Here is an 11,864-nt window from a genome sequence, read left to right as displayed (position 1 = left end):
TTTTGTGCAGGTTGCTGCTTACACAGCAGCTGTATGTAATGCCAAGGTAACTGAAGATAGATGTGTTCATTTTTAGTTAAACATCAAAGTACACGTATCAACAAAGCAGGTGAGGTAAATGAAAAAAAATCTAAGATATTTAAAGAATTGCTAAAGAGATTTATACTTGACCTTGGAAATAGTAGTTGACAAAATGAGCTCAGCAACCAACAATTAGTAGCTCCACAGCAGATGGCATTTGCCTATTGCAATTGAGGATATTTTTTTCTGATCAATTTGATTGACTTGTTAAAATAAAAAGATAAAATAAAGATAATGCCATCCGACTGTGTTTACTCAACCTCACAGTTAATGACCTGAAATGGTGTAAGCTACCATAATGTGATAATGTAAAAAAAAAAAACAGGAGTAAAACACAATTTGACAAATAATAATCAAAAAGATTAGAAATTGTGTTTCTTGCCAATACATGACAGCAATGAGGAAACTAATTATGATGCATTGTTCATCAAGAAATGTTATTAAGATACTGCAAACATATTGCATTGATTCAGTGATCTGCTTGTGTAGTTGTAAACATGTGGGCTTGTCCCAATATGAGATGTCAAGTGTAATCTGAGTATGCGATTTCATATTCTGCACCTTAGTGACAGCATTTTGTGTTTAAAGGAAGAACTTGGCACGTCAATTTGGGATTAAAAGAGTTTCACACTGAAACTCGGTTCAGAAAAACAGGTTTTTTTTTTTTTTTTTCTCTCTTCACAAAAATAGGTCAGGTCATGCTGGGGCGGGGAGCTTCTATCAGCCAATCAGAGGACGGGGGTCGCAGAGGGGGGCGGGGTCACGTGGGGTAAAGTCCCGGAAGGGTTTTTCAGGCATCAGGATGAAGAGTTAACGTTTTTCTTCGCGACACCTTCTTGACTCTACGTTTCGTTGGCGCTGACCTGTCGAGATGGCTGACAACAGAGATAAAGCTACCGACCAAATGAAGATGTGGAAGGAGACTAGAAACGCCCAGGTCTGTATATGTGCTGCTTTTAATCGAGTAATGTTCGTCGCGCTGTCTGACGAGGAATAAGTCGTTTCGTAACATAGCTGACGTTAACAGCTAAAAACAACAACAACCCAGCCTTTGGAGCAAGCTGTTGTTCATTTATTATTGATATCGATGTGTTAATAAAGGCTTATCAACGTACTTTTGTGTTAAATTGTCTTGTCTTGTGTTTTATTACTGTACGGAGGTCGTTCGCTGACGTCACAGATTAAAACTGGTTTCAAAGGAATCAAAACGACGTCCAGCTCGTCTCTGAAAACCTTTTCAGTCACAAAACAAACATGCAAAACATTTTAAATCCCCTCCTCCTCCTCCCGAAGGAGAGATCCAGTGTCCGGATAAGAAGTAGGTCACCGTGTTTAAACTTCAACCCCGTCGGTTATATAACGGGAGCGCAGCGGCGTTACTGTCCTCCGGTCACCGAGTCCACCTCCGGCGATGCAGGTTCATTTAAACGTAGATGTCTCGGTAGTTTTTTTTTTTTATACAAGCAGCTGTGCAATGTTGTGTTAAAAGTCACAGCTCTTCAAGACGCGTCATCTGATGTCGGCGCTTCCATAATTACAAAATGTTCTGTCACTCAACTTCACTGTTACTCAAACTAGTTGAATCCAACTCGGGAGAAACCTGAACAAGATGAAGGGATTTGTTAGATTAGCTGCTCAACAACGGATTCATCTTCAGCGGGTTTTGATTGTTTGCTTCAGTCATTCAGTCAAGCTCAAGTTTGCACAAACTGCTTTGCTGTGTATTGTTGATGCTGTTGGTCTCAGAGACCGGACGTGCTGACCACCGGGGCGGGACATCCCATCGGAGACAAGCTGAACCTGCAGACTGCGGGTCCAAGAGGCCCTCTGCTGGTCCAGGATGTGGTCTTCACAGATGAGATGGCCCACTTTGACCGGGAACGAATCCCGGAGAGAGTGGTGCATGCCAAAGGGGCAGGTGCGTGTCGGGCCGTTATAAGTCCTTTGCTTTGTGATGTGTGTATATATTTGAATATGTGGCTCTTGATGAAATGCGTGTGCGTAGAAATGCTCTTAAAAAAAACGCTCCTCATGAGATGAATTGTTACGAGGAAACAGGGCCGGATCTTGACGCTGGAAAGTGTTCAAATCTTTGTGAGCACTGGTGCGGCTGTAGGGACATTAACCTACCAGAGTAAACAAACAGACCAGGGATACAGACGAAGAGCAAATAAGGGTCCTTGTTGTTTGTGGTTTAGCTCCAGACAAATGCTTTGCGAGCTTTTCAGATCAAGGTCACAGACTTTGATGTTGAACATTTTTTTGGTTGGTCGCCTCAGGAAAGAGTTCCATTCTTCTCAGTGCTGACCTCCAGTAACACCCGGCAGTCAAAGCGTGAATGTGAACCTGATATGCCAAAGAAACACGTTTTATTATTTTTCCCTCCATGATCCAGGGGCGTTCGGCTACTTTGAGATCACTCATGACATCACTCGCTTCTGCAAGGCCACGGTGTTCGAACACGTCGGCAAGACGACACCTGTTGCTGTCCGCTTCTCCACTGTGGGTAAGAATTTCTGTGCGAGTCATACCTGCCAGCGGGTGGGTTGTCCTCTGAACACATTAGTTTGGCGCATTGATTGGGCCGAGCGATTAATAAGATTATTCTGAGGCGCTGAAAGGTTCAGTCACTTCCAGCTACATTTGCAAGAGTGTTGCGGATTATTGCGCCCCTTCACTTCTAACTCGGACTCAAATATTGTGAGGAATCGGCCTCAGAGGCTGTTACCATCAAAGTTTTTTTTTTTTATTTTCACTCAAAAAATGACTTGAATGGTTTATTGATCGTCACAAAAGCTGCCGATTCATTTTCTGTGATTTTACGACTCGTTTAATTGTTGAGGCCGTAATTTACTCAGTCATTGGAACATATTGCCTGACTGATCTATGAATGAAATGTTATTTATTTGTATTTTATTCCAGCTGGGGAGACCGGCTCAGCAGACACAGTGCGAGACCCCCGAGGCTTTGCAGTCAAGTTCTACACTGATGAGGGCAACTGGGACTTGACCGGCAACAACACCCCCATTTTCTTCATCAGGGACGCCATGCTGGTGAGTGGGTGTAGAATTAGCTCTGCACTCATGTAGCAGTGTGTGTGTGTGTGTGTGTGTGTGTGTGTGTGTGTGTGTGTGTGTGTGTGTGTGTGTTTTGGGGGGAGGTGGGGGGGGCACAATGTTATAACAAACAATCTGCAGTTTTCTATGAAACATGAAAATGATTATAGGATCAGGTTTTAGATGCAGTTTCATAATTTAATGAAAAACAAATTCATATGGACGCAGCCTGGAATTCCTTTTGTGTGATGAATAAAATCAGAAGCACATTTCTAAGATTCACAAGGTTTTTGTCGAGATGAATCAAGTATGAAACGTATCGTTCTGACCTGCGCCTTTTACCCCTTGCAGTTCCCGTCCTTCATCCATTCCCAGAAGCGCAATCCCCAAACCCACATGAAAGACCCCGACATGGTGTGGGACTTCTGGAGTCTGAGGCCTGAGAGTCTGCATCAGGTAGCTTCTGCTGAGCTGGTTTCCAGTCCATTAGACAGAGGAATATTTCATCAAGGAGGATTACTTACTTAATAGCACTTGAAATGTTTATTTCTAGATCAAATAAAAATATTCTGAAGTGATTTAGCGTTGCAGTGCTCAGTTTCTCATTGTAATCACACTTGAAGTAATTATTCGATGACTTACAGATTTGTGTTTCGTCTTTGGTCTCACGTCCCACGTGCAGGTGTCCTTCCTGTTCAGTGACCGAGGTTTGCCTGATGGCTTCCGTCACATGAACGGCTACGGCTCTCACACCTTCAAAATGGTCAATGACCACGGCGAGCGTATCTACTGCAAGTTCCACTTGAAGGTGTGTTTGAGCTCAGGTTCTTTAGAAAACACTTTGTTACGTGTTATTTCATGTCTGATGTCGTGTGTTTTTTTTTTTTTTTTTCTAGACTGATCAAGGAATAAAGAATATATCAGTGGAGGAGGCAGACCGCCTAGCATCCACCAACCCGGATTATGCTATCGGAGACCTGTTCAATGCAATTGCCAATGGCAACTTCCCGTCCTGGACCTTTTACATCCAGGTCATGACCTTCGAGCAGGCTGAGAAGTTCCAGTTCAACCCCTTCGATGTTACTAAGGTACTGCATCTCTCCTCAGTAATTCAACGGGGTTAAAAGGTTGCTACAGTCACAAAACGATCTTCAGATGCAGTCACATCATAACTTGTTGTACAATCTTTAAAATGTGTCTTTCCAAGGAACCGTGGACATTATCACACGACTACTTTTTACTGGAACTTTTATCTTGAAATTGGTTGCCCAATATTGGCCTATCACAGACATATTGGTATTTCCTTATTTTGTCTAATGTAAAAAAATAAAAAATAAACAACAGTAAAGATGCTTGGTGTAATTTAGGAATTGTTAAGTTTGTGTGTGTGTGTGGGAGGGAGGGGGGTTAAACTATGAAAAATGTTTGATAACCTTTGATATCCACATTTCGGTCAATATATTGACATATAGATTTGTACTCCTAATATCGATATGGACCCCAAAAATCCAGTATTGTTGGGGTTCACTTTTCTTTCTTTTTTTAAATGGTGTTGGCTCCATCAGGCTTAATGAGGAATGTCTTTTTTGTGATCTTAAGTGAAGGTTATCTCCTAGAGAAACACTTGTAACAAGGGTTATTGAAATTAAGACAAAATCACAATTGTGAAAATTTCTGTGAGCTAAATGAATGAATTGGTCTCTGGTCCAGGTGTGGTCGCATCACGAATACCCTTTGATTCCTGTCGGCAAAATGGTCCTCAATAGGAACCCAGTCAACTACTTTGCAGAGGTGGAGCAGCTGGCCTTCGACCCCAGCAGCATGCCACCAGGCATCGAGGCCAGCCCCGACAAGATGCTGCAGGTAATTAAAAACAACAAAAAAAGATTTCCTCTTGATGTTTTAATTCAGGTTGAATTGAAAAAGTAAAAAAAAATAGTTGAGTTTTACATTGAAAATAAAGCACCGGCTGCAATAGTAGTGTGTATAGTTACAGCACTGTTTCTCTCATGTCTTTGTCAAGGGTCGACTCTTCTCCTACCCAGACACACAACGTCACCGGCTGGGAGCCAACTACCTGCAGATCCCCGTCAACTGCCCCTTCAGGGCCTGCGTGGCCAACTACCAGCGCGACGGTCCCATGTGCATGTTTGACAACCAAGGTGAGTCGTAGTCCAGGTGAGGCAACTAATTATTGACCATGTTTTAATAATGTGATTTTTAGTTTATACAAATATGACAGTGGTCAGTCAGTACTGAAGCATTATTTGAACATTTAGCATTAACAGTAAGTGTAGTACAAATATTTATGATTTATAATAGTAGAACAAGTTCAAAGTTACTTTTGAAGAAAATTGTGATAACACTCGCATGTGAAATATCAATCTGCCTTCGTATTTAAAATCCAAAATGTTTTAGTTTTTGTAATTTCAGTGATATTGGACAAGATGTCAACAATAACAGCAGTGAGACCTCTTATATTCTGACTAACCATTTCTGATTGTTGGCATCTTTGATTTCCATGCAAATGCAATGTCATGTGTTGGCCAGCTGATGTCACCATTCCCACTGTATTAAATACTCTGACACTATGAACCATTTTCAGCAAAGTTTCTTTGTAGAGGTTTGAGTGCTTCAGAAAGCACATAAGAAGGTACAGGAGAATGTTTTTGATTTAGCTGTGGTAGATTATGAACACTCGCCACTGAAATCCTTAAAAACCTAAAAACAACTTTCCAAACTGACCACAGATCATTGATTTGAAAAGTTGTAACATGCTTTGCAGTGACTAGAGTGTCTGGGAATACATTATGTCTTCTGTCGAAACCTGTCAGCGTGGAGTGCTGCTCAGGTGTGTGAATGGGCGTTCCTCTGGTGCTCTTCAGTTTGGGGATCAAACAGTTTGAGTTGAAAACTTGAAGAAATCTGAGGCACTCAAGAGGGTGATTAATTAAAAAGCCTTTAATCAGTCATAGCTATTCAATCACAGTAAAAAAAAACACTCGCCAGGCCTCAGTTCTTTGAGTTTAGATCATGTCTTCATTGTGTTTGCAGATGTGGTCTGTTGTTGTCGGTCACTTCTACAGTATTTGACGGAGTTAAAACCTCAACCGCGTGTTCTTCTTCCTCACCGGCTCACCAATGTTTGCTTTGTCTGACCTCTAGGTGGCGCTCCGAATTACTATCCGAACAGCTTCAGTGCCCCAGAGACCCAGCCTCGGTTTGTGGAGTCCAAGTTTAAGGTGTCTCCAGATGTGGCCCGTTACAACAGCGCAGATGAGGATAATGTCACCCAGGTGATGATGAGGCGACACGCTTTATATTCACGTTTGCTTTGTGTATTACATAATGAGGATTTATTCACACACTTCCCAGCTGTACTTTGTACAAAACAGAAGGGCCAGCCATAATGTAGATTAAATCTTCTGTAATTTAAATCTCATGACATAGTTCTCCACATCCTCATCCATTTGTAAAAAACATACTGTTTGAATATGGAGACTGTTTTTTTTTCATCAAAGTACTGGAGCACCGTCTAAAACCTTTGGTGACGCTTCTGCTTTCAGTTTTGATGTTTTGCAGCTGTACTCGTCGGCATCTTTATATCAAATAGACAAGTTGGTGTCACCCAGTGCCAAACCTTTGCAGCCTCGTTAGTTCCCGTCAGCTCTACAGGCCTCTTGCGACTCCTTATCTACAAAAGTGTTCACTCTTTATTTCCCTTTCCTGTCACTCGTGCTGGTTTAAATCACAAAAATGAACAACAGCTCCAAATGAATACTAATATTTGTATTTCTTTTACTTGATATGCAAACATGCACCTACTCGCCAACATGTTTGCCATAACAAATGCATTTAGTGAGAATATACCAATGTTGTGTTTCCAGTTAATGCTTCTGCAACATCTAGACCGAAGTCAAAAGGTCAAATATGTTGTTGCATTTAAAACAACAGCACTGAACATGTGTAGGTACAGAGACAGGAACTCCGTATAGTTAGTGTGTACAGTGTATTGGCAGGGCGACGACTAAATTAGTTTCTTTATCTCTGTTTGAAATGCACTTCAATGAATCTCCGTTTGAGTTTTGGTCCACGTTCCTCGGGAGGTAAACGTCTCCGTGTTTGGTTGCAGGTTCATGCCTTCTTCACTCAGGTGCTGAATGAAGACGAGCGCCAGAGACTTTGCCAGAACATGGCAGGGGCCCTGAAGGGAGCCCAGCTCTTCATCCAGAAGCGCATGGTGAGTCCACACATCATCTCTGCAAGTCCACTTGGTGCGAGCAGTACGGTCTGTCTCACCTGACTCTTTCATTCTCTCAAGCTTTAAGACATCTAAAAGATGATGTTTTTTTTTGTTTGTTTTGTTTTTTGGGTGAAAGTACAGCGATCGTGAAAAAGGAAAATCAGTAGTTTAAACCACCGGACTGTTACATATGAATTGCACTTTTTTAAAGAGAACCACTAAACTGGGTTGAGAAAACATGTTGATGTGTTAAAACCGCAGCCTGCAGCTTTTGAAAAGCACAAAATGTACCAACGAGCCTGCGCTCGTGGGTGTGAACAGAAATGTGTTCACATCCTCCAAACCAAAACCTACTTAAAAAAAATAAGAAAAAAGATTGAATAACACAAAAAGTAAACATTCATACAAACATAGAAGTTATTCCAGAAAAAGAAAATGAACATAAAAAGACAATAACAAAATATAAGCCCATTAAAAGGCAGCAGAAAACAATAGATGTTAAAGTATGCTTTTAAAGGGTGGCTTGGGGAACAAATTATCTGATCATTTGTTTCATAAGTATGGTGCGTTGTAACAATGTGTGGTCTTTTTTCTTTTCTTTTTTTTTTTTTTTTTTTAATGGAAACCCTGCTTTTCTTGCTAACAGCACCTGTTTGTTTTTTTTTTTCCCCACAACCACTTCTCCATACATCTGTGGTTTTATGTAAAAGTTGATGAAACCTTCTGTGATGAGTTTACACTTCCTTTTTCTGATTTTAGAGGTAATATTGAACAGTCCACCAACTGGACAGATACTGCTTTTAATGTCGCTGAATCCTGACTGATGAAGGAAGTACAAGAAATGCAGAAATGTCTCATCTTAAAATAACAACAGTGGCACATAATAGTTTACTTGTAAGAAGAAAGTGATGTATTTCAGGCCTGAAAGTTTTGTTGTCTTGTTCCTTCACACAGGTGGAGAACCTGAAGGCTGTCCATCCAGACTATGGAAACGGGGTTCAGGCCCTTCTCAACAAGTTCAATACAGAAAGCCAGAAGGTAAACACGGTCTCCATCCTGTGGTAGATAGTGGTCCGTCTTCCAGGGCTGTCATTGTGGTCAATCTATGCACTACTTCAGAGTGAAATATCTCAACAAAGTTAAGAGGCTTTGCAATACAACTTTGGAACATATATTCGTGGTTACCAGAAGATGAGTTTATAGATTTACATCTCTGGGAATTTAGGGGATCACCAAGAGGGCTGCAAGCAGGTCAAACTTATTTCTTGTTCCACAAACCTTAACAAAGTGAAGTCTCTTTATACGTGTTTGCATCCATTGATCCCCAAAAATATATCAATCATCATTATTTTCAAAGTTTTTATACATTTCAAATATGCCGTCAGAGTATAACTGGTTCAGTGAGACCATGTTAATTTAACAAAGGTGAATTACAGATTCATACAAATATTTGGTATCATAGCAAGAACATTTGCAGTGATGGAGTTCTATGACAGATGTCAGGACCATCACTCAGACGTCCAATTCATAAATCAAGGGTTTTTGTATACGGTGTTAATATTTATATTGACAATTAAAGCAGCTGCATGTGCTGTACATTCACATTGCTCATCTCTCTGTCTCCCACTGTCCTTCTCAGAAAACAACTCCACATGTTTACAGCCGTCCAGGAGCCTCAGCCATCGCCGCGTCATCCAAGATGTGATGCCTTCAATATCCCCTCCTCATTATTCTGAAAGCAAATGCACTTGTGTGAACAGCAGCAGCTACATTAAACTCATCCTGCCAATTACCGTCAGAGACAAAGTTGAAATACTAACGTTGCGGTGTTTTTAATTGAGTCATTATTTCTTTTTTTTGCATTTTGATTTGATTGCATCAACGAATTAACCACAACAGCTGATTTGTTTTCAAATAATCCCTCACTTACGTACCACTTGTATAGAATTTTTTTTTCTAATTTAAATAACACACAAAAGTAATGTATGTGTACTTATCCATGTACTGCAGGGTGACGTCTGACAGCTGCTTGGATGTGGAGTCTTGATTTGTTTATGCCGGATTGGCAGCGTTTTGTTTTGCGCAATAATGACCCGTTTTGACTTTTCTTCATGCTTGACTGAACCACTGACAATTCAAGCATTAGTTATGAAAACACAATTGTTCCCTTTAAATTCATTTAAACCCTTTTGTCACTCTTAATATGAATCATTTCCTGTGTGGGTTTTGTGAAAGACTCATCAGATTGGGATTTCATGCCGAACTAATTTCACAATGTGAAGTCAACTAAAACTGGATTTGGTGCCTTTTTTTTGTTGTTTTTTTTTGTACAAGAACTGCAATTTACAGATGGCTTTAACCTTTATCTGAAATGATCTGTTCTGGATGGTTCTGTTTGATTTTGGTGAAGATGCATGTAGTTTTCAAGAGCGTAGAAACAGACTACATTAGTGACATCAGTAACACAAGAATCGAAGCTGTAAATCTAGAGATGAACAACTTCTGATCTAAAATGTTGGTTTTGTTGGGGCTAAATTACATAATAACCAAATCTAACATTTTAAAGAAATCATGTTTGTGTCTTCTCAGGTGGCTCATTCTGAATATTCCATGTTACTGCTGTTGCTGTGCGTTTGTAAATGTTGACCTGAATGTAACTGATTTCTTTTCTAATGCTTCAGATGAGATGTGTGTTTGGTGCTCATATTAATGATTTTGTAATCAAAGCTTATCAGCAGCTTTCATTTGTCTCTTGTGGTCTTTTTAAAATGTGTATTCATGGGTCTTTGATCATAGAAGATTGACTTAAAAACATTTAATTTTAACGTTTGGTTTCATCAAATGACAGCAGTACAGATACATCTGTTCAGTGCTTGACCATGTTTGTCTAAACGGTGTTTTTGAATGTCCCCTTCTGCAGTTGTGGCACAAGATCACGCTGAAGTTAATGATTGTGAATCTTGCAAAATTTTGTGCCAATAGATCCAGGAAATGTTGAGCGATTTCACAGGGAAAGTAGAACATTTTGACTTCAAGTGGTGCTACAGGAAAGACAGGCTGCCACTTTAGGATTCATCATCTGGGGGACACGAATGTCTGCGCAAAATGTCGTAATGTCATGTTTCAATTTGCTCCAGTGTAGTTACGGACACTGATCTCTAGAACCGTGCATCTAGTAGCCGGTGGCAAGAACTGGAAACCAGATCTTGTGTCTCTGGTTTTTATTAAAGGGGTCAGAAGTGGTTTACCAGCACACAGATTCACTTTTATTAATGTGACAGATTGTGCTTTGCAACGAACAGAATTCTCCCTGGTTTCCTTCAGAAACGCACAGCTATTATAACAGATACTAAATTTCACATTGTGTTTGAGCTGCCGGCTGCTGTGACTGTGATACTTTTACTACAATTTGTAGGCTTTCTTTTTACTTACATCCCCAAGCAAAATCAGATAGCTACACGTTTTTATTGCCGTTACAAAACTCCCAAATGGAACTCATGCATATTTCTTTAATATGAAATTCTGATTTCCTGTCAGCAAGTCCTGTCTCTGCCATTATTTTAAAGATGCAATATGTTTATTTGCCAATAAAGGTGTCTGTAGTTGTATACATACCAGCATTATTTTACAAATGTACACATAGTTGTTGTTTTTTCTTATAATAACCAATTCGATAACCACAACAGGTGTGTTTGTTGGGCTGCAGTGTGTTATTACAAGCAGTGTGTCCCCTCCACTCTTACAAACAAGTCCCCTTTTATTGTTACCAGTCCAGGGCACATCTGTGCAATAATCATGCTGTTTAATCAGCTCCTTGATGTGTCACACTGGTCAGGTGGATGGATTACTTGCCTTTATTTGTCTGAAAACATTTTTAAATGGAGTTCACCCTGTTTCCTTAACTGCTGTCTGATGTCAAGTTTGAATGCCTGACTTTGTTCTTCAAATTAGATTTCCTAATGCTGAGGCCTGTATCTCATCAACTGTTTCAGCTTTCATTCATTAAGAAATGAAGGTTTCATTTTTCTTCTTTGCTATTTGTTGAAGTGTTCTTGTGAAATTCTGAGAGTATATTAAAAAAAAAAAAAAAAGATTGTGGGACACACCAACATTATTTTCCTCATTTGTCTCAATTATAATCCCATTTTAACTGTTGCAGTGTAAATACTCTCATTAATTAATTGAATGTGAAGTTTGATTCAATGGCACGTAATCCTACATGATTCTTGCTTTATTGTTCATGACCATGTATCAACAATGGTGTAGTTTCCATACTGATTTAAGCTCATCTCTGCATTTTAGCCTCTTTGATCCAGTTGGAAATTGTTTTATTTCCCACAATTAGACTCCTTGAAAAAAAAAGGCCTTTAAAACAGTTCAAAATCAACTTCCAACTGGATGCCCCCTTCTGAAGGTGTAATTTTAGAAATTTGACACTTAACTGAAATTACTGTTCAATGGACAGAATGTGCTGTACTTCCTTT

The 11,864-nt window shown here is 39.9% G+C and overlaps 2 protein-coding genes across 2 annotated transcripts in view; one reads left to right on the top strand and one right to left on the bottom strand.

Annotated features, from left to right (window-relative positions):
- The window catches only part of cdkn1cb (cyclin dependent kinase inhibitor 1Cb), a 227,257-nt gene that overhangs the window by 47,317 nt on the left and 168,076 nt on the right, over window positions 1-11,864 (bottom strand). The gene's annotated exons all lie outside the window — the stretch shown is intronic.
- cat (catalase) lies at window positions 853-9,429 on the top strand. The gene is made up of 13 exons (XM_069695337.1): window positions 853-1,018; window positions 1,828-1,999; window positions 2,477-2,587; window positions 3,004-3,134; window positions 3,489-3,593; window positions 3,820-3,945; window positions 4,034-4,225; window positions 4,848-5,000; window positions 5,161-5,299; window positions 6,303-6,433; window positions 7,270-7,377; window positions 8,335-8,418; window positions 9,020-9,429. The coding sequence occupies exons 1-13, from the start codon at window positions 953-955 to the stop codon at window positions 9,083-9,085; spliced, it is 1,584 nt and encodes a 527-aa protein (XP_069551438.1). The 5' UTR covers window positions 853-952; the 3' UTR covers window positions 9,086-9,429.

This window comes from Brachyistius frenatus, unplaced genomic scaffold, assembly GCF_029030835.1.
Source record: "Brachyistius frenatus isolate BFR_SWC_R1_liver_20210118 unplaced genomic scaffold, ASM2903083v1 Contig_19, whole genome shotgun sequence".
Taxonomy (NCBI): Eukaryota; Metazoa; Chordata; class Actinopteri; family Embiotocidae; genus Brachyistius; species Brachyistius frenatus.
The sequence above is the reverse complement of the archived record's forward strand: the minus strand, read 5'-3'. Positions and strand labels throughout refer to the sequence as shown.